The sequence below is a fragment of the Eptatretus burgeri genome, chromosome 2 (genome assembly GCF_056783735.1).
Source record: "Eptatretus burgeri isolate ZD-2024b chromosome 2, Ebu_testis_v1, whole genome shotgun sequence".
Lineage (NCBI taxonomy): Eukaryota > Metazoa > Chordata > Myxini > Myxiniformes > Myxinidae > Eptatretus > Eptatretus burgeri.
In genome coordinates this window covers 138,512,001-138,538,647 of record NC_140962.1, presented here as the reverse complement: position 1 = coordinate 138,538,647, position 26,647 = coordinate 138,512,001, and the positions used below count along the sequence as shown (strand labels likewise).

Below are 26,647 nucleotides of genomic sequence, written 5' to 3'. Positions count from 1 at the left end.
GATTGGAAGTGAAGAATAAATCCAAAGTATTGGTCGTGCGGTCATGACGATCTGGGATTTGGGTAGGGTGGGTCATAATTTGCTCAAAATCATCAAGAATGGAAAATGTAAGAGCTTCAACCCCCACCAACATCCGTGTGGGAAGACTTCAGCCACTCCCCGTGGTGGACATCGAAGTCTCCGAGATGGAGAAATTCTGCTTGAGGGTGTTTGGATGTCATGGCCTCATGGCAAGAGTTAAGATAGTCAAAGAAAGCTATAAAGTTTTTAGAATTGGGAGAGCAGTAAGTAAAACGGAGAAAGATAGTGATGGTCGGGAGACAAATCTTAAGTCAGATGACATCAAAGTTTGGAGATTCGAGGTCCACAAGGTGTGTTGATGTTGGGGTAGACACAGATTCCTCCTTTGAAGTGGAATCGTGAGTGAAGGTTGTAGTTCGAAATGTTATAAAAATTTACAAGAATGCCATGTGATAATTGGGTCTCTGATAGAAGCAAGATATTCGGAGAGGAGCTTTCTCGATGATGTTCAACAGAGGAAAGATTCGAAGAAAGACCACGGATGTTGGTTGGTTCAAAATGCAAGGGTCTTGGGAGGAACCGATACTACTACTACTGCCTAAGCCCCCCCCCCTCCTCCCCCTCTCGTTGGCAGCAGAGACAGGCAGATCACAGGAGATTCTTCACACCTCATAATGCCGGGAACGAGGGGCCATTAACTTTTCGGACTTTATCATATTTATATTTAATTGGAGGCTGTATGAGGGAAATGAGAGGAAAGAGAAATAAAAGAGAGAGAAAGTAAAGTGAGGAATGAAAATGAGCGAGAAAGAAAAGTGTGTGATTTTTGTTTGAAAAGTGTTTGATGTTTGTTTGCAAAAAAGAGAGATTAAAGCTCGCCCGGTAGCTATAGTTTGAGTGAGACAGAAAGTAAGACCAGCAATCCTGACACGGAGAGGGTAAGGTGGCTCCAGGCACCACTTTAACACTCCCAAGTCAGAACCATAGTACCACCCTGAGCGGTTGCTGTCTACAACCTAATACCCAAGAAAAAACAGTCTAACTGGATGGGTGTTTTTTTTTTTTTCGGAGACGCCATCTCCTTACTGTATGGCTGTTGGCTCCCTGAAGGAACTCATCGGTCCTTTAGCAGGTATTATTTTTAGTCCTGCAGGGTGTCGGTCACCCTCCCTACTGGCAAGCCATTGAGGGTAGTCCGTTTAGTCATCGACGATGCGACCATGCGGCCGGTAGCACTGGGTTACATGTTACCAGTGGCAGTCAAGAAACCTGACTGACCTGATATTTGTGTGCGAGTCACGCGTGTTGGCTTTGTGTCCTTTCGGGGAGTGTGTCCAGGGAGGGTGCATATTGTATTTCCGGTATTTAATTTCCTCCATGGCCAGGCATTAAGAGTGAAACAAAAGTAATTTTTTTTGTTAACTTGGCAAGTTGATAGATTTGACCTTCTGGCATTGTTTGACAGATTTTGCTAATAAGTGTTAAATACAGCTTTATGGCAGTCTTGGTAACGGACAAATATCTGGAGGAAATTAGAACGGATATCAGAGAAAGCTCCCAACGGGCTTGTTTGAGCACAATGTAACCACCCACAGCCCCCACCAATGGGTAACAACACATCCAACGGTAGGATAAGGCTTGTGAATCCTCTCCAAAACTATTCATTACAAGTTAAACAACAAACATATAAATTTGTTCAGAATGGTTACTTGCGTCGGCATTGTTCAATAGAAATGCTTTGTTCCGTTTGACCATTCTGCAATTATCCCTACCTTGTTTCATGACATGTTTTTGGCAGCGAGGGCTGAGCTGCCATCTGTTTTTCAATCATTCTAAACATACTTTAAATTGCATTTGATATAACTAGTACGGGCCCATAGGTCCGTGCCCGTAGGTGAGTGCCAGTATGTGCAGCCCTCTCTCTCCCCCCTCTCTCTCCCCCCTCTCTCTCCCCCCTCTCTCTCCCCCTCTCTCTTTCACCCCCTCTCTCGCCCCCTCTCTCGCCCCCTCTCTCGCCCCCTCTCTCGCCCCCCTCTCTCGCCCCCTCTCTCGCCCCCCTCTCTCGCCCCCCTCTCTCGCCCCCTCTCTCGCCCCCCTCTCTCGCCCCCTCTCTCGCCCCCTCTCTCGCCCCCTCTCTCGCCCCCTCTCTCGCCCCCTCTCTCGCCCCCTCTCTCGCCCCCTCTCTCGCCCCCCTCTCGCCCCCCTCTCGCCCCCCCTCTCGCCCCCCTCTCGCCCCCTCTCGCCCCCCTCTCGCCCCCTCTCGCCCCCCTCTCGCCCCCTCTCGCCCCCTCTCGCCCCCTCTCGCCCCCTCTCGCCCCCCTCTCGCCCCCCTCTCGCCCCCCCTCTCGCCCCCCTCTCGCCCCCTCTCGCCCCCCTCTCGCCCCCTCTCTCGCCCCCCTCTCGCCCCCCTCTCTCGCCCCCCTCTCGCCCCCCTCTCTCGCCCCCTCTCTCGCCCCCTCTCTCGCCCCCTCTCTCGCCCCCTCTCTCGCCCCCTCTCTCGCCCCCTCTCTCGCCCCCCTCTCTCGCCCCCCTCTCTCGCCCCCTCTCTCGCCCCCTCTCTCGCCCCCCTCTCTCGCCCCCTCTCTCGCCCCCCTCTCTCGCCCCCTCTCGCCCCCTCTCGCCCCTCTCGCCCCCTCTCGCCCCCCTCTCGCCCCCTCTCGCCCCCCTCTCGCCCCCTCTCGCCCCCTCTCTCGCCCCCTCTCGCCCCCTCTCGCCCCCCTCTCGCCCCCCTCTCGCCCCCTCTCTCGCCCCCTCTCGCCCCCCTCTCGCCCCCCTCTCGCCCCCCTCTCGCCCCCTCTCGCCCCCCTCTCGCCGCCCCTCTCGCCGCCCCTCTCTCGCCGCCCCTCTCTCGCCGCCCCTCTCTCGCCGCCCCTCTCTCGCCGCCCCCTCTCTCGCCGCCCCCTCTCTCGCCGCCCCTCTCTCGCCGCCCCCTCTCTCGCCGCCCCTCTCTCGCCGCCCCTCTCTCGCCGCCCCCTCTCTCGCCGCCCCCTCTCTGGCCTCCCCTCTCTCGCAGATATTGGTCGACAGATAAATTGCCGTAACTTGGGAACCGCTTGTCCGATTAATATCAAACCTCGAAAAGGCACATCCGCGGGTCCCCGGCAATATTCCTGGCAAGTTTCAATCAGATCGGACCGTCAATCGTGCAAATAAAATAATAATAATAAATGAATAAACATTAATTGTGACATCATTCGTGTTGTCATAGCACCGTGTCTTGTCATTGGTCGACAGATAAATGGCCGTAACTTGGGAATCACTTGTCCGATTGATATCAAACCTTGAAAATGCACATCAGCGGGTCCCCGGCAATATTCCTGGCAAGTTTCAATCAGATCGGACGGGTGATCGTCCGGTTATTAATAATTTGGGAAAAAATTGGCATGATAAGGTGAGAAGGTGGAACAACACCTTCAGCTGCCATATATACACCTTTTCAACACTGAAAAAGCAGTAAAATGGCCGTAACTTGGGAACTGCTTGTCCGATTGATATCAAACCTCGAAAAGGCACATCTGCGGGGCCCCGGCAATATCCCTGGCAAGTTTCAATCAGATCGGACCGGCGGTCGTCGAGAAACGGCGGTCGCAGACACACACACACACACACACACACACACACACACACACACACACACACACACACACACACACACACACACACACACACACATATTGCTGGAATTATAGATAGATTATCGCAACACTGAAACCTGTGTATGTATGTAAACACGATTCTTCTTCTTCGTTCAAGTGCAACACAAGGCTTTGGGGTGGCATCATTAGCTGTGGGCCCAGCTGTGCCACTGATGCAGTGCCCCCTGTAGGTCAGGGCATGAATTTAGAATTTGTTCAGGGTGCCCGGCGACAGCTTTCCTCCTTCTCGCGAAGTGCACCGTGGGATCTTTGACGTCCACCATCGAATGCAAGCAGACGTCCCTCCGAGGGACGTCACACACATTGATTAATCACCCTGCCTGAGAAACACCGAGGTGACAGTTTTTGCTGGGTCGGTATTCAAACCGAGGCAAGTGTTCATACCTCTCGGCCATCCTCAAGGCTCGAACACAATAATGTGGTCATAATAATATACACAATGCCTTCTGTAATGCTTCCGCTGACGAAGTAGCCGGTGGCATTATGTTTTTGGGTTGTCCGTCCGTCCGTCCATGCTAATTTTCTCTGTTTTCTCTGCAACCGCTTATCTGATTGAGAAAATTTTCACCATTGGTGCGACTACTCACGTAGTTTTAAGTGTAATCACGATGCCATAGGTTACTCGGCGTGGCAGCCATTTTGGAAAAAAAGAAAAACTTTGGACCTCTGCATCTTCGAAACCGCTCCATTTGGGGGGGGGGAGAATGAAACTTGGTCGCGTGCTCTTCAAAATTTATAATAAAATTATTCCATCAATAAAATGCACCTTACAACGGAGCATCAGTGCTGCCGAAGGAGTTCCTGGGCAAAGATTGCTCTGCGTTGTTTGGTCGTGCCGGGTGGTGATTTTATTTATTTATTTAAATTCCCTTCCCCAAAGGAGATGGCATTCTATTTGGGTCCGTTTGTTTGTTTGTTAATTGCCGGAATCCTTCGGATTTCGGCAATTATGTTGGTCGGTTGTGTGTCATTCTGTGTGTGTGTCTGTCTGTCTGTTTGTTTGTGTGTGTTGTTTACCCTGTAGCAGCCACACCATTTCCGCGATCATGACCAAACTGGGTACAGGCGTCGGTCATGGTCCAACTTAGACACTTGTCGTTTTTGGTGAATCTAGATCAAAGGTCAAGGTCACCGAAAAACCGAAATTCTTATTTTTGCAATAACGTCCGCTAAAACGGTCGTATCGACTTCAAACCAAATCCAAAATGTGCATCTTCCAATTCTGCATCCAACCATATGTCTCATTGGGGTGTCACACCAACACCCTTCTTAGCGGTCGGGGGTTGAATGGATCGGGGATCGGGGGGTCGGGTCAAAACTTTCAAATTGCGATAAAAACGCCATTTCAAGTCCGATTGACCTCCAAGTTATGATCATGACCAAACTAAGTGCTATAACTCATTAAACAGTAGCACTATCGACTTGTAAGAACCAAATTGATTTCCAGGTTTTTGTTTTTTCAGAGATCATGGAGATATGAAACTTCATTTTTCTCTCCAACTGCCTGTCAGATTGATACAAAAATGTCACCATTGGTGCGTCTACTCATGTGGAATGTTTTAATCATAATTATGACATCATAGGTCACGTGGTATGACAGCCATGTTGGAAAAACGAAAAACTTTGGACCTCTATCTCAAGAACTGCTACAAGGAAAATATTGAAACTTTTGGAACTTTGGGAACACATGGCAAGTCGTACTCATGGGGAATGTGATATATATATTTTTTTTATGATGTCATAAGTGCATATGTAGAACGCTACTTCTGGTCAGTATGAAATATTTTGTGGGTCATCTAGGGATAAAATGGTCCACAAAAAAAAAATGTATATATATATATATATATATTGATGGCATTATCAGTCATGCGATTCGGCAGCCACATTGCTTTTTTAAAATAACATTCAAAAATCTTCATCTCTGAAATGGTTGAACAGATTGAGGCGAAACTTTACAAATATTCCCGCCTATCCATGAGGAACAAAAGGTTCACACATATGACGTCGTATGTCACATGGTTTGGCAGCCATATTGGATTAAAGAAAAAGATTAAATAATGTTTTATCTGGAACTGCTTAACCAATTGACATAAAACTTCACATTTATGATCTAGTAGTGATGGGGAATACATGCTTAAAATTTCAACTTGATCGGACACATGGTCTGGCAGGCAGTATTATTTAATTTTTTTGATCAGGGTTCTGGTTTATTTTATTTTATTTTGAATGAGGCTCACTTGGCTGTGCCTGGATGTGTTTGAGGGTAGAGGAAGGAGTAGCAGCTGAAATGTGAATCCTATCCAGTTCCTCCTGATCACTTCATCTTTTCTATTTGCTTGTTTGGGTTCCTTCTGATTACGTACTCCAATGCAAGAATGCTTGGTCTTCCATTTGATTTGAATTGTATTTCTTTTAATTCCATTCTGAATTCAATTGAATAATTATAAAAAAAATACATCATGGGTCAAGGTCAGGTGTCCGATCAAAGAGGGACGTCTTGGCACCCGGTCATCACTGCCAGCAGTTATAAAGAGGCGGTTCCAGTTATATTTCTTATTAATTACGTAACACACCAGTACACTAACGCCGCACAGGATACACCACACAAAACGAGTCCTGGCAATGGTCTGCAATCTCTGATGGCTCTCTTTCTTGTTTGTTTGTTTTTTTTGTCTTGCCGGGTAGTTTTCTTTCGTGTCTGTTTAAAAAAAAAAAAAAATTTCAGGGTGGTCTCTGTCGTGTTGTGTGGTATCCCATTACTTTCCAGATGTCAATCATGACACGAATTTGTAATTTCTTGAGGGTGCCAGCAATAACTCTCCCACTTTTCGTGAAAGACGGTCCATCTGATGGACGACGCACACATTGATGCATCACCCTGCATGCGAGACACCAGGATGATGGTTTACAGTTTGGTCGGTCTTCAAACCCAGGCTCCGCAACACAGAGGAAAGTGCTCATACCTGTAACCCCAAAACGGCATATGTTTGAAAACTTCACTTGTAATTGTATGTTTTGGTGTGTCAAATGCAGTGGTTCATTTTATTTATTTTGACATGTTTTTAATTAAAAAAAAGAATTGAATGGAAACCTCACACGCACGAGCTTGCGTTCCATTTGCTCATGGGATCATGACGATGATCCCAGGGGAAGAGCCTCCGAAACCCATCCTGGCCAGGGTCGTTGATTTAATATTATTGGAACGCTGCTCATCGTGATGAGGTGACAAATAAAGCCTTTTGGAAACAAAATGCCAAGGATTTGCCAAGGTGGTTTGTTTTTGGAGCTTTGTGTTGAGTTTCATTGCATGATGTTTATCACGGTAATCTTCGGTCATGCACTCGATGGTCAAATGCGTTGTCGGTGCAGGATCTCTTCGGAGATTGTGCATGCGTCGCGACAATTCTAAGGACATTATGAGACCGACGTTGTCGAGTGGGATTGGAACCTGGGATCACGGCAGATCATGAGTGAACACCAGGCAGGTTTCCCCTTTGATTCCTGACCCTGGTGCCTTTACTTCCCTGTGTTAATTTGAGTTTGACCTTTTGCACGTGAAGTGTGTTGGGAGCATTGAATTTCTGCAGTCATGCCAAGTTTTTGAAATCACCAGTCTCAAATGACATTGTGATCTTCTATTAATGACTCGAAGGTGGAGCCAACCTAGGCGCCGTGAGTTGACAAAGTGAACCAATTGCTTTAACCCTGCTTTTCGCTTCGTGTAGGTGAGGTAACATGGATAACATAGTGGAAAGGGAGGAAACGCACCAACAGCAGAGTAGAGGGACATCACAGAGACACTTCAAAGAAGAACGGGCGAAGGGGAGAGTAATATTGTTGCGGATCCAGGGTGGCGGGATTCTCACCCGGTCCTAGGCGCCACCCTCACCACCACCATCTCCGGGGTTTATAACGCCGGCCGGCTCGGCACAGGCCTCGGGTCATGCGTCTTCAATCGCGATACCAACGTACTCCTTGTACCTTGCCAGTTGGGCAAATAGAACCCCTGGTTACAGACTGGTTTTGTCAGATGCCGAGCGTTTTCTGCCAGTCTGTAACCATTTTGGTTTTATATGCCAATGGAACGGATCGTTCCTCGACGCGACCCCAATTAATCCATAGCAGCAACTTCATCCGAATTAAGCAGATTTATTGGGGAACATCAGAGATCACAACACAAGCAAAATTCACGACAATGTTTTTATTAACAATCCCCAACCCGTTCTTAACTAGGGAACCACGGACTACAGATTTCGAGGGGGTTGCTACCGAGATATACCTTAAACAACATGCAGACAAAGACAGACAGACAGACAGCATGCATGCAAGACAAGACAGAGTACTTGGTGAGGTTTCATGGACGAGAGGACAGTGTCAAAAGCACGAATGTTGCTCGCAACAGGCGGATGTCCACAGATTCGAACTCCCAGCTCGAACGCGCCGCGTGGCAAGATGGTGGCGCCGTACTCTTCCTTCTCAAGGCACCGCATGCGCACGTCGTCCTCAGCGCGTTCCGGCCCCCCGCAATGTTGACGATGGGCCTCAGCCAATCTCTCTCAAGGTCCAACATACAAATCCAGGCCTGGCCTGTTCACCAGACAAGGCCCAAATCGATGTGCCGTGCTCCGTCAAGCAGATCGGCAAACGTATCGAGCCGTTAGTGTGAGCAGGGACCATCAGAGGCTCCGGCGTCTCCTCTCCTGCCTTACCGCCTCGAAGCCCGACTTCCCAACTCCGTCGTCTCAGTTTCCCTCTCTGTCGAATCACCTTTTCTTTCCTCAGAATCGGTCGCCGATTCGACGTGCGGGCAGCCTCTCTTATGTTCACCCACTTCGAAGCCTCTGCTCATCCAGCAGATCGCGACTCGACACTCGTCGTTTCTCTGTTGCCTTCCCTGCCTTTCTTTCAGCTCGTTCCTCACGAAAAACAGACACAGCTGTCCCGTGTACAGCCGATTGGCGCCACCACGGCGCTCACAGTTTCACCACACTTTCTTTTCGTTCGCTCCTTCGACACACGAGCCCACCTCTCTTGGCGAAGCCGACAAACTCCTCCCCTTCGCGTCACTTCCTCTTTTTGGCCACACCCTCTCAGCCGACTGGGCGGGACTTATCTGTGAAGGGGAAGAAGAAGAGGGAGCCCTCGTTCCACCACCACACAAACAATAAACAGCCTCTTACACCTCCCGACATGCATATAACGTCCATTTTACCAAACAACCTCTCGATACATGCTTTTAATGGGGGAACTGAGCTTATCCTATATTTAGTAGTCCAATAAGGGCCATTTCCGTAACAATATAAAGTCCTCACCAAACTCTTATGTCCAACCCTGACTGACCAGCAATATTTCTACCTCCATTAACCCTATCTCACCCAACACTCTTGCCTTCAGGTGACTGTGTTTCCTCCCCTCTCTCCTCTTTTCTTGTTCTTTCGTTCCCTTGCTTCTGCCTTTTGCCCCACTGTTGGTGTGTTGTCCTTTTACCCCCACTGTCACCTCAATCTTAAACGAGTCTAGATTTGGTGTTCAAAAACATAAAACAAATCGATAAAATTAAAGATCATTAATTATTTGAAATACGAAGTGAAGTTGGAAATGGCTTATTATTATTATTATTATTATTATTATTATTATTATTATTATTACTACTTTTCCTTCCCAAGTCCGATTATCCACTATTTCAAGCGGTAATTCCCAAACCAACATGTTGTGGAGAACATGTATCTCCATGTTGGGGTTGTGCACGACTTCTGTTTACTACAGGATGACCTGCTTACATTGGTATATTTAACGAGGACTTCTCCACCAACCTGAAGATTTGCCCATTGACCAACGGTGCTCACGGACAAAAACCATTGGATGAGAACACGTTTTTCTCGTCGCAAATTCAGTATAAATGGTCCAGTGTACCTACCCACTGTGACAAGATTAGAAGGACTCGAGTCCATCTGATAAAATACAAGACGTGTCAAATTCCATCGCTGGAGTAAACAAAATCTCGAGGTCGCGTAAACGTGCAAGTAGAGTATAGGAAGCCACCGGAGAGCCATTAAAAATCTCTGAGTGGGTATTTCGAGCTCATTCCAATCTATATGTGTTTTTCACTTTGTGCCCTGTACAAATTTGGATAGATCTATGATGAGTGCAGTATGCACTCGGTGGAGCGCATACCGCCGCCACGTAATGCCTGATCCATGAGAACATATCAGTCCCAATACATTTTTGAGATATCGTGCTATACAGTACTATCTCGTTTTTTGGCCCAATCTCTCGATGGTGAAGAACCACTTTAAAAATTAAATAATTCTCGTATCCAGATCCGGATTGGGATCTTCACCAAAATCGAATCGATTCGTCCTTGCAACGCACCCAACCTGTCCAAGTTTCGTCCGAATCCATCCAACCTTTTGAGATATCATGCTAGATATCGGTTTTTACTCGTATCATTTGTGAAGTTATGAGTGTTTCAAGCAAAAGGAAAAAAAAAAACATTTATAAAAACGAATTTCCTTGAAGCATAATGATGATTGGTTGAAGGCACATTGCATTCCTGTAAAAACAATAGGAATATTTCCATTGTCACAATGTTGTTCGTTTAATGGCCACAAAAATATCCTACATTTTTGTGGGATTGGTCGGGGGGAGTTTTTCGCCTACGTCTTTCAAGAATCACCTGCCCAGGCCTGACGCTCGATTACTTAGGGCAGGACTTTGTAGTTTGGAATTTGTTCATGGTGCAGGCAATAGCTCAACTATTCTTCGCGGAGGACACGGTGGGTTATTTAACGTCCACCAACTAATGTCGGCAGCCGGGACTCCCATTTAACATCCATCCAAGGGGTGGCACACACATTGATGAATCACCCTGCCTGTGAAACACCGGGTTGACAGTTTATAGCTGCGTCGGGATTCAAATGCAGGCTAGATCGCTAAGAGGGGAGTGTGCGTACCTCTAGGCCATCCTGTCAGCCCAGATTTCCAGGACCACAATCGATTATTGAAATGGCAATAAAATAGCTGATGGGGACGTTAACTGTGGCTGCTCAGGCCTTGCTGGTCCCTTACTTGGACATGACACGCCAGGAGTTTGATTTGGCCTTTTATCAAAAAGGACACTTTTGAACACAGCAGCACTGTTGATTCCCAGAGCCGCATCGGTCAATAAAGTCATTGTTTTGCCCTCCATAGCCAAAGACGGCCATTCACAGGTGACAGGCGAATGACCAAGAACCTGAATTTGTTTATGGTAAAGGAGCTGCTTACCAGAAAACAACCACACTCTGTGATGGAAAGCAGTGTAACCTAGTGTCGAAAGAATGAACTGTTATTGCTGGTGAAGGCTCGTGTTGACATGCGTCTGCGCATTGGTAGATCAATGGATGATGATCAACAGTACGTTGATCGACTTGTGCTAACCGCCGAGGGAAGCGAGGGGAAGTTGACGTCTCCGTCATTAACCCTTTGTCGCAGACTCTTTTACCTGGTATGGAGGAGTATCCGAAAAGGCTGCCATCAATTGCTCGTTGCTACCCACATCTTTTGGCAATAATTTTGAATTTGTTCAGGGTGTTGGCTATAACTCACATACTCTTCACTTAGAACACCGTGGCATCTTCAACGTCTGCCAACGACCAGTGCTGTGAAGCACCGGCACGTGTGCGAAACACTCTGGTGACAGTTTATAGTTCGGCTGAGATTCAAACCCAGGCAAGACTCGAAAAGGTGAGTGCATCCGCCTCAATGTACAGTGTAACCCGAGGTACATCCTGACAGGTCTACAAACGGTGTCAACAAGGCTTATCAGCCTTTACGTTCATGCAAGGAATTGATATGGGGTTTGAATAATTTCATGTTCATTCAGGAAATAACCTCCCTGGATGTTTCACAGCCAAGTGCGCCGTCCATCACATGGGACATTAAGCTGGGGACCTCTCGACCAGCTTCGGTCTCGCAAAGTTGTGGCCATCGCGGATGCCACTGCAGCCGAATTCCAAATTCCTGACATAACAAGCTGTGGGACCTATGCCGGTTGCCTTCTCACGGTGGCCCCCAAATCACTCTTGATGTCCCGAAAGACAGACAAACTATGTTGACACAACATTATGCTTTGCATAACATTTGCTCCATCATTCTTTAATCACACACACGCACACACACACACACACACCTGCACTGTGGTCCTTCCCATGCGAGCTGAGAACTAATGTTGGGGTGTGGGACAGTGCCATTGTGTACGTTTGAATGTCTTCTTGAACTGCTCTCTGTGCGAGTGATATTTGAAGCTTTCTTCACATTGGTTGCACCGACCAAGGTCAACATGCACTCCATCTTCCTCTCCTACCTCCATACCCTTTGCAGGTTACCCATTACAAACAGTACCCGCCCAACACGACCACGGTTTTCTCCTACTTCGAATGCCGCGGAGGAAAGCTGAACGGTGCAGTCGACGGGGATGTTAAGTTCACCGAAGTCGTATTTTTTGGAATTCAGTACATATTGCAGAAGTATTTCACTGGTGAGTATATCGGTCACCCATGATTTTTATTTTTTAATCCATTTGGTCATCCTTTTTGTTGATGTGCTTGTGGAACAGTTCATTTTGATGTTGCTCATCTTCACTGCTTTATGTTTTTACGCTGGTAAGTGCAAGGAAAGGTGGAAGATACTGAGACTGTGGAGTACTGTATCAAATGAAATGGTACGGATGATAGAGTACCTGCAGTGGACGAATGCAGTAATTTGCAACGAGAACTTGTCCGATGTTGAAGTTACTACCGGGGTCAGACAAGGTTGCATGTTGTTTTCATTGCTGGTTTTAGTGGTGTTGGATTGGATGTTGCGGAAAACAACATGGCAGAGAAGGAACAGGATACCTTCGAGGAACCATTTTGAACAGCTCGAGGAACTCTGCTTTGCAGATGATATCTACTTGATGTCACAATCCGTACATAGCACGTGTGAGAAAATAAATACGTGAGAGGAGCACGTGGTCCAAGTGTGGCTGAAAATTAACATGGCCAAAATAGAAATCGTGAACCGATATATCGCACACACCGACAACAACAACAACAACAACAACATCATGTGCAGAAATTCACCAATTGGAGAGGTTGACACGTTTACATACCCATGGTTATACGATAACAGGAGGGTGCGATGCGGATGTATAGGGAATAGCCTGAAAGTCGCTTTACCCGTGCTAATTTTCTCGCACCTCTCTCCCTTCCCCTCCACCGCCCCCCCCCCCCCCACTATGATGTGCGGCAACACTGACTCAGGAGAATGATGGACTGCATACAGATACAATGACTGATTAATTATTGTAAGTAGTGCATTATAAAACCTTGTATTAAAATATTTTAAGAACAATTGCTTTACTGTGAGGGAGGAAAGCAACTTTCAGGCCACCCTGTACTACAACGGATACAAAAGGCAAGGGGTGCATTCATGAGATTCGAGGAAATTTCGAAATTAAAGGAGAATATAAAACCGAACCTAAAGGATCTTTGATGGCGACATAAAAAGTCAGTCCTATTTGGATGTGATTCTTGGGACGGCACCAAAGAATCGGCGTTTACACTGGAGTCTTTCATCGACTGCAGCCAAAATAAAAATATATTATGACTCTTCTGGCCTGACATGGCTTGTAGGAAAGATGTTCAAAGGTTAACAGGGAGGAAAACATCATAGAAGAGGTGAAAATAGGACCCCACGGGTCCTGAAGCTCACCTGGATTGTGTTTGAGTAGGATATCTCAAAAAATTATTGACTGATTCGGACGAAATGTTGTGGACACGTCGGGTGTGTGACAAGGATGAATAGATTCGATTTTCGTTGAAGCTCCGGATCCGATAATTTTTTCAGCGATTGTTCACCATTGAGAGATGGGACCAAAAACGATATATATATATATATATATATATATATATATATATATATATATATATATATATATATATATATATATATATATATATATATATATATATATATATATATATATTGTTGCGGTCTTCGCGCCCGCCGGCGTGCGACGGCCACGTAACTCGAATCGCGGCACGTCGCCCACCGGACGGACAATCCAGTCGTGACCCTCTCTGACTAACGCCGGGAACCAGTCACGGGTGGACCTTTCGGTCTCACCGCGATCGAGCCAATCAGCCCCCGCGTGGGATAGGGTTGCTCGCCAAATTCGAACTACCTAAGTACCCACGCGGAGGGTAGACCGGGCGATCGCACCTCGCCGCAGGTCGACTTCGGACACGGGCCACTTAAGCGACCCGTTCCGTACTATCAGAATAACCGAGCGGTGTTATCGTCGACCTCGACGGTTCGATTAATTATCGGGCGTATTCAGCCCACTACCAACCCTTTACGTGAAGCAAGATGGGGATTCAATGGAGGAAAAGACGAAGCGAAGCGGGAGAACAGTTCAACAATAAAGCACATTTATTCTCGGCACACGGAAAGCACACAAATACAATTCCACCAAATGCACACAAAAAAGAAAACACACTTCCATTTACACAAAAAGCAAACATAAAAGTGAAAACACAGTGCAGAGCTAATACCGACTACCGAGCACACGGCAACACTTATACAATTCTACTTCACAGACGGCGCCGACAACACATACCCAAAACCAAGGAAAAGAAATACCCTCAAGAATGAGGTAGGCCTGAGGCCGAGACCGGGTCGGGCCTACCCGTCTGGTGATGAGACGCGGAGCGGCGATGGCCCCGCAACCCGCGGGCCTCGTGGACAGTGCCTGGCAGGGGGTGGGAACGGGGCCCCCTTGGTCGCACTATCTCAGCGCGGGGGGAAACAGGAGGGGGTTGCTGATGCTCGGGGTATAGAGGATCTTTATTATGTGCGACGAGCGTCTCCACCTCGGCCAGGTCGCGCTGTCGGCCTCCCTCGGGCGTGCAGCTCCTGGCACCGACGCGAGCACCCCCTCGTCTGGTGTCGCCACCTTTCTACCGCTCCGTCCCCTCCGTTCCGACTCCAACGCACACGACGAGCAGCTCCACCGCCCGCGAAGTCTTGACCCTCTGCTTCCGACTCTCCTCTTCTTGACTCTCCGACTCCTTCTCGTTCTCGTTTGCGACTCCCTTCTGACTGACGAACACCGTCCTTTTATCCCCCCGTAACTTCGCCTTTGACCCCCTCCCTTTGACCTTTCACCTCGCTCCCCATTGGCCCGAGAAAAAGTGGGCGTGAAGGCTTTTTGATCCACAAATTTGCATATATCGATCGTTCTGGAGGCGGGGCCAATTCGCCCCTCGCTCACCGATTGGACGGCAAAAAGTGGGCGTGTGTCGTTTTTGATCCGTTTTTGAAGCAGAAAATCCGTGATTTTGTACACGCTGTTCGACGCGCGTTCTGCATGAGTCCAACACCGGTACCCACAGCGGGGCAAGAACGGTGGCGATGCTACGGTTGTGAGGTGTGCATGAAGGTCGTGGCGGTTGTGGTGAAGCGGTGGTTGTGGTCGGTGGTTGATGTTGTGGTTGTGATCATGGCGGTTGGTCCAAAATAAAGATAGTAAAAGAAAAACGGCTATCCTGAAGAGTCGCAGCACGTATAAATGACATGTATTCCCACTAGACAACGGGTTTGGGCCTAACTACACATGCACTTACCGAGATACCTCACCTAAGGGACCTGAATGGTGGTTTGCGAATCTGGTAACCACAACACTACCCCCTTCCCTTTTTACAGACTCGTCCCGAGTCGTCAAATTTTCGTGTGCCATCATGTGTAGTTTTCCCCTAGTACATTTTACCTACGGATCCCTGAGTGCGACATTCATGGTATTCGTGTCCCCAAAATAAATAACCTGAGGGCTGCGTAACTATCTAAACAAACTCACTCATACGGACGACTTAAATAAAATTGCCGGCGCTAAGACATACATGCCGGGGGCGCACTCATATTTACAGTACATCTTACCTTAACTTACAAATTTTACACTAAACCATGGCCCAGGATCATCGAACTCTGCAAAAAGAAAGCAGTTAGCAGGGAGCCAGGCTGCCCACATGCAGTCTCTGACTCAAACAATGCAGGTGACAGGGAACGTGGCTGGCTGCTCACACGCAGTCCAAGGCCTTCCCTTTTGAACTGAACGCAGTGAACCACAACGGTGCATGGGCTGCACAACGCAGTCTCCGTGCCAGCTCAAGTGGCACACGCAATGAGCACAACGAATGGATGCATGAACGGATGGACCGAATGCAGTGAACCACAACGGTGCATGGGCTGCACAAACGCAGTCTCCGTGCCAGCTCAAGTGGCACACGCAATGAGCACAACGAATGGATGCATGAATGGATGGACGCAAAACACGGTGCACGGGCTGCCACTGCAGGCCCGTGTTGTAGCTGCCAACAGGGCAGTTCTTGCAGCTTGCAAACTGTTGCTTTTACGATCCTGGCGCACATGGAAATGAACAGGGGGGGGCAAAGCAAAAATTGAACGGGGCTGGTGAACGTGGGCAGTGGGCATGGCATGGCAAAGGTAGCAGGCAAACACAGCCCGCAGAAGAAGGCCGCTGCAGGCAAACATAGCGGGCAGATGAACTGGCCGGCACAGGCCTTGAAGCAAACACGGCCAGCCGATGGCACAGGCCTTGCAGCAAAACAACAGCTGCCGATGAAGTTGGCCGGCCTCCGCCTTGAAGCAAAACACGGCCAGCCGATGAAGTTGGCCAGCTCTTGCCGTTCAGTGGAGGTTGGTGGAGGGAGTGCGGTGGTGCTGGCCACTTGGAAGGCGGGCTCGGACCGACCTACCTGTCTCCCTCCCAACCTATCGCCTTTGCCTGTCACTGGACATACCCACTCCCTTAATTTGTCAAACCCCAATTTAGCCCCAACTTATTTTTTTATTGTTTTTATTTTTACTTCCCCACTATAAATCGTCCCCAAACCCCCTTTATCGTCTTTGTTCGGCTAACCTATCCTGTCACCTAGCCTACTCCCAACCCCTACGTTCCCTTCCCGGAGGGGAATAAGGGAGAGCTAACGTCCTGTGTCGAGGCCCAACGAAGCCTCAGAATGGCCTCCCCAGAGTTCGGCGATCTTAACCAAAGTGGGTCCAGCGGCCCACAACGACAGCGAGGGGATGGATGGTGCGGAGGGGTACATCTCCTAATCTACCCTAACCATTTAACTGTTAAACTACCCCGGGGCTTTCAACAAGCGCCTCTCGCTTAACTATTGGTTCTAACAACCCAGATTCCCGTCGCCTGTGTTGGTGTCCTCACAATTTCGGGCCTCGCCCCCCAATTTTCTCTCCGTGCCCTCACACGGTCTCCTGGCTGGGACACGTGGCTCCCTTTGGCAGGCACGACCCTCTGCCGAATCTCCCGCTATGGCACCCCCGGGCACTACACTGCCTCCGAGCCTACCAGCTCCCTAACACCGGGGAGTGCCCCCCATGGCACCTCCCCTGAAACGCACACGTGGCAGGCCAGCCTCCCGGGCCCCTTTCCGAGGGTCACCCGTGCCCACAACACTGCCCACGCGGCTAATGGCGCCCCGGGCCCCCGCACCAAGCAGGCGCACCCGTGCCCACTACTCTATCCCGGCCCCCCATGGGCCCTTGGCCTACCGCGGCCGACTAGCCTGGTGCCCGGGGTACCCACTCAGCGATACTCACCTTTCGCAGCCACGCTCCCAAGCCTGTCAACAGGGCTCCTGCACCCCTCCAAATGGGTCTCGAGCCTACTTTCCCACCAACAACAAAACGACCTCCATTTTTCAATTTGACTAACCCCCTAACTCACTTTACACTGACCCCGGGGTCCCTTGGGCGGGAGTCACTCCTCCCCCCAATCACTCATCGCACCATGCATTCCCCATTCACTCCACACACACAGACCCGCTGGCCTCACTCACTCACCAAGCACATGCTTCCAATTCACTCACCAACAACTCAACACACACACCACTGAACTCTGCCATCCTCCTAACTACATCCCCTAACTAACTCGTGCTCCCACGTCGTCCCTTAAACTACAGCACGTTCCTTTTAACACTACGTAGCTAAACTACGTCCCCTCTACACATTCACAAGTCTGTCACTGTCTCCTAACTAATCCCATTTTATTTCCCAACCTAAATCTGGCTACAATCCCTCTAACTAATCCATTCCACGGACTCCATGAGGACTTACCCCTGCCCCATGAAGTCGGTCTAACTAAGCTAACCCTTCCCCCTAACTAGTTTCCATCCTGTGCCCAGGCCAAGGGGGTCTTTCACCCCTTGCCCAGGAATCCTGTACACCCGAAAGTGAGGCTTGCTTTTTTTTTTTTTTTCATGCGCAGCACCTGCGCGGCAACTCAGAGCTCGCGCACTTTGCACCTGCCCGTGACGTCATGCAGCTGCACGTGTTCCTCGTCCCTCCTTGGACGGGACCATCCGGCAGAGATACCCCTCCTGCCGGATTCCAACCACACGTGCAGCCATGACGTCACCGTGCGCAAAAAAAAAAACACAAGCCCCACGTCTCGAGGGGTTCCCCACGCGAACACGTGTGCTTTGCCCGTTGGAGCTGAACACACACGATCGCGTGGAGAACCCGTCCGGTCCAAATCCATTTACCTGCCTAAACTTTGTCCGTCCGCGGGATCGGCAAATCCACCGCGTGCGTTCCCGGACCGGGACTTCACTCTCGCAAGCGAGCACGTGGTGGTCTCGTGCGTTGCACAGCACGAACCGCGTGCTCACTGCTGGGTGAACCCGGCACGGTCCCCGGAACAACTACAGCCGCTACTCGGCTTTCTTTCCTCTGTCGCCGTCGTCGCCATTCCACACACGCATACCTGCGTGTTACGACGCACACAGTCCACACCATCACATTCACACCGGGAGATGCGGCTGCGTGCTCCCGCATGCCAACCGACATCTCCCTCACATACCGCTCTCTCACACACACGGTCTCCCTTGCACTCAGCGACCTTGCACACGGCCGTTCACTCCCGCGTGCCTCACTACTCACACAAACCATACTACTCACACACGCGGGGGCACTCACCCGCGGTGCCTCATTCACACACACGGCGACACTCACACACGGTGCCTCACTCATACACCGTACCTCACTCACACTCGCGGGGGCACTCACCCGCGGTGCCTCATCCACACTCCGTGCCTCATCCACACACGCGAGGGCACTCACCCGCGGTGCCTCATTCACACACATGGCGACACTCACACACGGTGCCTCATCCACACACGCGGGGGCACTAACCCGCGGTGCCTCATCCACACACGGCGTGCTGGGAAGCACGCACTCCGGCACCATCGCCACCACACCACTCACACACGGGGTCGCTTCCACACACGGTGCCGCACTAACACCTTGCACCACACACACAGGGACAACCACACTGGGGATTCGAGTCCCCACAAGGGTCTCCGGGGCCTCTATACCCCCCAAGCTCTCCGTGCACCCGTTCGCAGCACTCCTCCCCTCAACCTCGCAAAGCACGACCGAACTCACCTGGTCGTGACTCACCTCAAGGGGGCATACTCCCTCCCCTCGTTCCTGGAGGAGGCCATCCAGGTGCTCGCACTGGGTCCCCACACGCTCCGCGAGCTCACCCCCATTGTCCTCCACTACCTCCGTGTGTGTGTGCGCGTCACTTACCCCGTCTTCATCGTGTTTATTGGTCTCTGCTTCTTTCTGGCGTCTTTCCCTTATCTTTATGTAGGTCAACCTTGCTTTCTCTTTAAGTCGCTCCCGTCCTTCCCTGTTTTTCACTCCTTGCTCTTTCACGATCTCCGCGTACCTCATCCTTGCTTTCCGTATTAATTGTTCTTTTCTCTCCCTCCCAATTACTTTCACCTCGTCTCTTGTCTCCCGAATTACTTTTTCCTTACCCGCCTCCACCGCGGGCCTGTCAGCCGTTGCACCCCCTTCCAGCTCGTTTGTTCCGACACGTGGAGTCGCCATTTTAAGTTCCCTGCTCACGGCCTTCATGCCCGCCTGCAGGCATCGGCCCATGTTCTGCGTCTCACCCCGTAGTTCTTTCATTTCTTCCTTCATGTTTGTTTCCATTTTAGTTTTCATGCGTTTTATTTCGTTTGTGAATGTATCCATCTTTTCGTTTATTTGTTTGTTCATGTCTTTCATTTCGTTTTTTATTTCATTTGTCATTGCCGCATTCATTTGTGCCAGCATGGTGAATAGCTGGGCCATGTCGGATGCACTCAAGTGAGCCGTTTCGGCAGGGGTTGGGGAAGGGTCTTGGTGGAGAGGGGGGGGGGAGGTGTCATACACCGCGGCCGCTGCCGCACCCACCTCGGGCCCTGGGTTCAGTTGGGCGAGTCCGTGTTCCTGCACAATCAACATTTCCTGCTCGGGGATTCCATCCTGGACCATGGACTCTACAGTATTACACATATACATTTCTAATACCCCCGGCTCCCGCTCGCCTTGAGACGCCATCCTGCTTCTCGCGAAGGGTTAATTTGCTCGCTCGTAATTTGGAGGGAATCGGGGGTCGCCTCTCTCACCCCTGGACCGATTCCCGTAAATTTAGCCGGAGACAGGAGAGCCCGTTTTCCTGTTCTCCGATACCAGTGCCGCGAGGAGGGCGATGAATTTGTATCGCACGACCTGACACCAGTGTTGCGGTCTTCGCGCCCGCCGGCGTGCGACGGCCACGTAACTCGAATCGCGGCACGTCGCCCACCGGACGGACAATCCAGTCGTGACCCTCTCGGACTAACGCCGGGAACCAGTCACGGGTGGACCTTTCGGTCTCACCGCGATCGAGCCAATCAGCCCCCGCGTGGGATAGGGTTGCTCGCCAAATTCGAACTACCTAAGTACCCACGCGGAGGGTAGACCGGGCGATCGCACCTCGCCGCAGGTCGACTTCGGACACGGGCCACTTAAGCGACCCGTTCCGTACTATCAGAATAACCGAGCGGTGTTATCGTCGACCTCGACGGTTCGATTAATTATCGGGCGTATTCAGCCCACTACCAACCCTTTACGTGAAGCAAGATGGGGATTCAATGGAGGAAAAGACGAAGCGAAGCGGGAGAACAGTTCAACAATAAAGCACATTTATTCTCGGCACACGGAAAGCACACAAATACAATTCCACCAAATGCACACAAAAAAAAGAAAACACACTTCCATTTACACAAAAAGCAAACATAAAAGTGAAAACACAGTGCAGAGCTAATACCGACTACCGAGCACACGGCAACACTTATACAATTCTACTTCACAGACGGCGCCGACAACACATACCCAAAACCAAGGAAAAGAAATACCCTCAAGAATGAGGTAGGCCTGAGGCCGAGACCGGGTCGGGCCTACCCGTCTGGTGATGAGACGCGGAGCGGCGATGGCCCCGCAACCCGCGGGCCTCGTGGACAGTGCCTGGCAGGGGGTGGGAACGGGGCCCCCTTGGTCGCACTATCTCAGCGCGGGGGGAAACAGGAGGGGGTTGCTGATGCTCGGGGTATAGAGGATCTTTATTATGTGCGACGAGCGTCTCCACCTCGGCCAGGTCGCGCTGTCGGCCTCCCTCGGGCGTGCAGCTCCTGGCACCGACGCGAGCACCCCCTCGTCTGGTGTCGCCGCCTTTCTACCGCTCCGTCCCCTCCGTTCCGACTCCAACGCACACGACGAGCAGCTCCACCGCCCGCGAAGTCTTGACCCTCTGCTTCCGACTCTCCTCTTCTTGACTCTCCGACTCCTTCTCGTTCTCGTTTGCGACTCCCTTCTGACTGACGAACACCGTCCTTTTATCCCCCCGTAACTTCGCCTTTGACCTCCTCCCTTTGACCTTTCACCTCGCTCCCCATTGGCCCGAGAAAAAGTGGGCGTGAAGGCTTTTTGATCCACAAATTTGCATATATCGATCGTTCTGGAGGCGGGGCCAATTCGCCCCTCGCTCACCGATTGGACGGCAAAAAGTGGGCGTGTGTCGTTTTTGATCCGTTTTTGAAGCAGAAAATCCGTGATTTTGTACACGCTGTTCGACGCGCGTTCTGCATGAGTCCAACACCGGTACCCACAGCGGGGCAAGAACGGTGGCGATGCTACGGTTGTGAGGTGTGCATGAAGGTCGTGGCGGTTGTGGTGAAGCGGTGGTTGTGGTCGGTGGTTGATGTTGTGGTTGTGATCATGGCGGTTGGTCCAAAATAAAGATAGTAAAAGAAAAACGGCTATCCTGAAGAGTCGCAGCACGTATAAATGACATGTATTCCCACTAGACAACGGGTTTGGGCCTAACTACACATGCACTTACCGAGATACCTCACCTAAGGGACCTGAATGGTGGTTTGCGAATCTAGTAACCACAACAATATATATATATATATATATATATATATATATATATATATATATATATATATATATATATATATATATATATATATATATATATATATATATATATATATATATATATAACATGATGTCCCAAAAAAGTTGTGGACGGGTTATGACTAAACTTAGTGGATGAGTTGATTAGGTGACGAGAACAAGCAGATTAAATTTTGGTTCAGGACCGGATCCAGGTATAGATTATCAGTAGGATCCAAAACGTGAACTGCAAGCCTGGCGGATGTATGCGCTCTATTGAGTGCCATTCTAGTTGCGCTTTTACACAAATCATCTTTTCAAATGAACATCTCACCTTGACAAATATTACACGGTCATGTGTAAAAGCAATCCTTTCCTGGTATCTGCGGAATTTAAAGTTCTCAAAACTCTAGAATCTCCCACGTTGAGACCGAAGCACAAGGTCTGTTGCTTTCACATCAGACGTAGGTCGGTGTGTGTGCTCTTTGTTTTCTACCATCTATTCTCCAACACTGCCCTTTCAGTTCTCTGACCTTCCCCAGCAACTCCAGGATGCACGTTTTTTTTTTTTTTTCCATGTCATCCCTACTGGTTAAACTTCCAAAATCCAGGCTGACTGCACACCTCAACTCTTTTATTCCTCAATTCTCCAGTCTATGGAACCACCTTCCAGAGGCTTCTGTCTCCCTCTTCACTCCGGGACTTCAAGCAAGCAGTGCATCACCATCTCTCGTCATCCCAAATTCTGACCCATGATCTTTATTACCCCCATTTACCTTGCTTACTCGCCTGGTGTTTGCTTAATGGTTAGGGTGGTGGGCTTGGGATCCTCGGATCCTGAGTTCAAATCCCGCTCGGCTGTTTAATTAATACCAGGTGGGGTTGACTCTGCCTGCCATCCTTCCGAGGTCGGCAAAATGAGTGTCAGCATGCTGGTATCCTGTGTCGGAGTGGCGACCCGTCCAAGATTGTTTCCAATAGCCCAGGAGACTGCTAAGGCAGCACCAACGCTCTGCACAAAGTATGGTCCCAAGGATGGATGGCTGGATGGTCGGCTTCGCGACTATGAATGCTGGCTTAGGATCCTAGGGTCCTGAATTAGAGCCCCGTTAGCAGCTGAATTAACACCAGGTGGGGTTGATTCAGCCTATCATCCTTCCGAGGTCGGCAAAATGAGTACCAGTGGTGTACTGGTATAGTGGCACAGCGGTGCTTCCAATAAATTATAGCTTCCCGGCAGCCAAGCTGCCCGACACAAGAACAGAACAGAACCTTACTAGTTTCAGTGTTTCCTCCCCTCCTCTTTTCCTGTTTTCTCATTCCTTTTGATGTTTGTCTCATTGGCAGTTCTACCTTGCTTTTCCATGAGGCTTGCTTTCCCTCCTGTAAAGAGAAAAGTTTTATTCTTTATCAACTCTTAGGCGTATAAGTATTGACCTTGTCTGTACCAATAGACAAACTACCATGAAGAATTGGTGACGCTGGTTATCCAGTTCCGTCAAGTCGTGTCTAACTTCTGGTGCTATTCGTGATCAGATTTCTCAAAACATCCATATCCTGCACTGCTATCAGAAGCTCTGGCAGAGACCGCTTGATTGCAGCCTTTACCCCATCCATCCGGTGCACACACGCTCTGCTTCATCCTCGTCTTCCATTAACCATATCCAGCATGGCGAACTTCTCCAAACTTTTGTTTTCTGCACATGTGATGTGTCCAAAGTATGACAGTTTCTGTTTTAGCATCAGCCCTTCTCATGTACAGGGTGCTCTCATTTCTTCAATCACTGATTGAAGTTTGTTCTTCTTGCAGTCCATGGAATTTTTAACATTCATCCGCAGCACCACATTTCAGAACCGTCGATCGTCTTCCTTCCTTTCTTTCTTTTTCGCTGTCCACCACTCGCATCCATACATTGCAACTGGAAATAACAGAACATTCACCAGCATTCGCTTGGTTTGTTTGTATTGTCACATCTGTGTCTTTCCGGATCTTTATCAATCCTGAAATTGCTATTTTCCCCAATGCGAACCTTCTCCTCCACATTCTCCACTCAATTCAATCATAGAACCCAGGAAGATGAAACTTTCCACTATTTACACGTGATTGTTTCCCAATATGAACACGTCGATCTTCTAATTTGACGAGATTTTAATCTTAAAAATTTTTTTTTTTAAGGCTTTTAATAAAGACTAGCTTTTTCACTTTCTTTCTTCACTGTCTGCAGTAGTTTCATCAATCCTCTTTACTTTCTGCCAACAGAGTGGTATTGTCAGCATAGCTTAGATTGTTGATACATCTTCCTTCAATCCTTGCTCCAACCTCCATGTCATCCAAGTTTTATTTCTCCAAGTTTGATATCCTCATGATATAAGGTAAGGGGAGAAAATGCATCCCTGTCTAATTCCTTTTCCAATTCCAAACCATTCTATATCTCCATACTCTGTTCTTACTGTAGCTTCTTGTCTCATGTACACCAGGTTTCTTATCAGATGTATCTCCAGGGCGTGAGAGATTTCCGGCCACTTTCAGACATAGACTTGTCTCGTGTTGAACGATCTTTAGTAATATCTTGCAAGTATGTATGTGAAATCGAGGCAATGGTTTGGTTGTTTGAACATTCTCTTGCAGCCCTCTTCTTTAGCAATGGTATGTAGACCGACTGCTTCCACCTTTTTAGGCCATACAATCCTGCTCCAGATCTGTGTCCAGGTAACTGTTGAAATTTTGATTGCATCTTCCCCAACTACCTTGAAGAGTTCTATCGGAATTTCATCAGCACCCGATGCTTTTCCATATCCCAGCTCTTTTAGGCTCGACGTTCTCACATTCTATCACTATTGGTTCTTGCTCACATTGTCATTCTTCGAAGGTTGCCATCATTCTGCCTTCTTGTTTGTATAGAGTTCTGGTGTAGTTCTTCCATATTTCTTTCACCTTAGTTTCTTCTGTCAGATTTTTTTTATTGTTCGACTCTTGAGGACCCCGATCCAAGACCTAAACATTCCTGTGATCTCTCTCATCTTTTCAAAGATAGATCTCGTTTTTCCTGCTCTGTTGTCACTTTCTATCTCTATGAACACCTCTTTGAAATGTTTTATCTTTGTCTCTCCTTGTCGCTTGTCTTTTCTGGATGTTCCTTTGGTTTTCATCTCTCTTCTCCTGTCTGCAATATTTATTTCCTCTTTTGACAGCCATTTCGTCATCTTCTTTCTGCTTGCTTTTGGAGATGTTGTTTTTGGCTGCTTCTTTTACAATGTCTTCAACCTCTTTCCACAATTCATCTCGCCTTCTGTCAACCAAGTCCAGCTCTGCAAAAGGGTTTTTTAAACCTTTATTACCTCCACCACCGAAGGTGGACGGAGGTTGTGTTTTCACCCCTGTCTGTCTGCTTGTCTCTGTTTGTTTGGCTGGGAGCAGAATGTCTCAAAAAGTTATGCATGGATTCGGACGAAACTTTGTCGACAGGTTGGGTGTGTGATCAAGACGAATCGATTCATTTTTGGTGAAGATCTGGACGTTGTGCTGTTATATAATTGGCTATTCTGTCCTGTGTCTTCTGTCACGTCTTCTGTCACACTTATGGCCACCTACGTCCCTTTGATCTGAGGGCTATAAATAGAAATTTGTCCAACGTCACAACTCTTCCCATCATGCATGCTAATTCACCGTGTCTACATTTAAATTTTATAACTGCAAAATTGTTTCATCATTCTTAACCTAGACTTTTACTGCCCCCAGCCTCGCGATATTGAAGTATTCGTTTCTTGTTTTTTTTTTTTTTTAAGTGATTCGTCACCATTGAAAGATGGAGGCAAACACGATATATATATATATATAGTACGATATCTCAAAAAGTTATGGACGGGTTATGACAAGACGAGGTGGATGACTTCGTTAAGTGACAAGAACAAGCCGATAAGATTTTGGTGAAGGCCCAGATGCAGATCCGCCCTACCAGCAGGATACAAAATGTAAACTGTTCAGCCTGACTGAGGGCCGTTCTCGTTGCATATTATTACCCTCACCAGAGGAGAGGGTATTGCGTTTGGGTCTGTTTGTTTGTCCGCTCAGAATATGAGTTTTTTTTTTCTTTCTCTGCAACCACTTGTCAGATTGACACAAAACTTCAACATAGGAGTGACTACTCATGTAGCAAGTTTTAATGATAATTATTATGATGTCATCGGTCATGTGGTGTGGCAGCCATGTTTGAAAAAGGAAAAACGTTTGACCTCTGTATCTGAAACCACATCATGGAGAAAAAAAAAAAGTGAAACTTCGCACATGGCAAGTACTTCTCATGGGGAATAAGTCTGATTCATTTTTAGCAGTGTCTCGCGTCGCGAACGCTGCTCTAAGAACGCTCGGCGTTGTTGTTCTTCTTCTTCTTCTTCTTGTGAAGACAAAACCTTTATATTTGGACTCAGCTCTTTTATATACACGATCCGGATCTCCTCAAATACTAAGCACTTGTACACATCCTCGCATTGATGGTGCCTTTTGAGAGCGTCTATCATGAACTTTTAAATGTATTCGGACATTTGCTTTACAGTTTCGAAAAGATTATTCCATTTAATGTGTTGTAAATTCGTAAATGCACTATATTTCGTAAATACGTAAATACACTATGACG

General features: G+C 48.7%; 1 protein-coding gene across 2 annotated transcripts in view; it reads left to right on the top strand.

Moving 5' to 3' along the window:
* Positions 1-26,647, top strand: part of NAMPT (nicotinamide phosphoribosyltransferase) — an 86,754-nt gene that overhangs the window by 5,552 nt on the left and 54,555 nt on the right. For both annotated transcript variants that reach the window (XM_085871483.1, XM_085871484.1), the window contains one exon: positions 12,039-12,195. In XM_085871483.1, the coding sequence (XP_085727609.1) occupies positions 12,039-12,195 (157 nt within the window). The remainder of the gene's footprint in view (positions 1-12,038; positions 12,196-26,647) is intronic.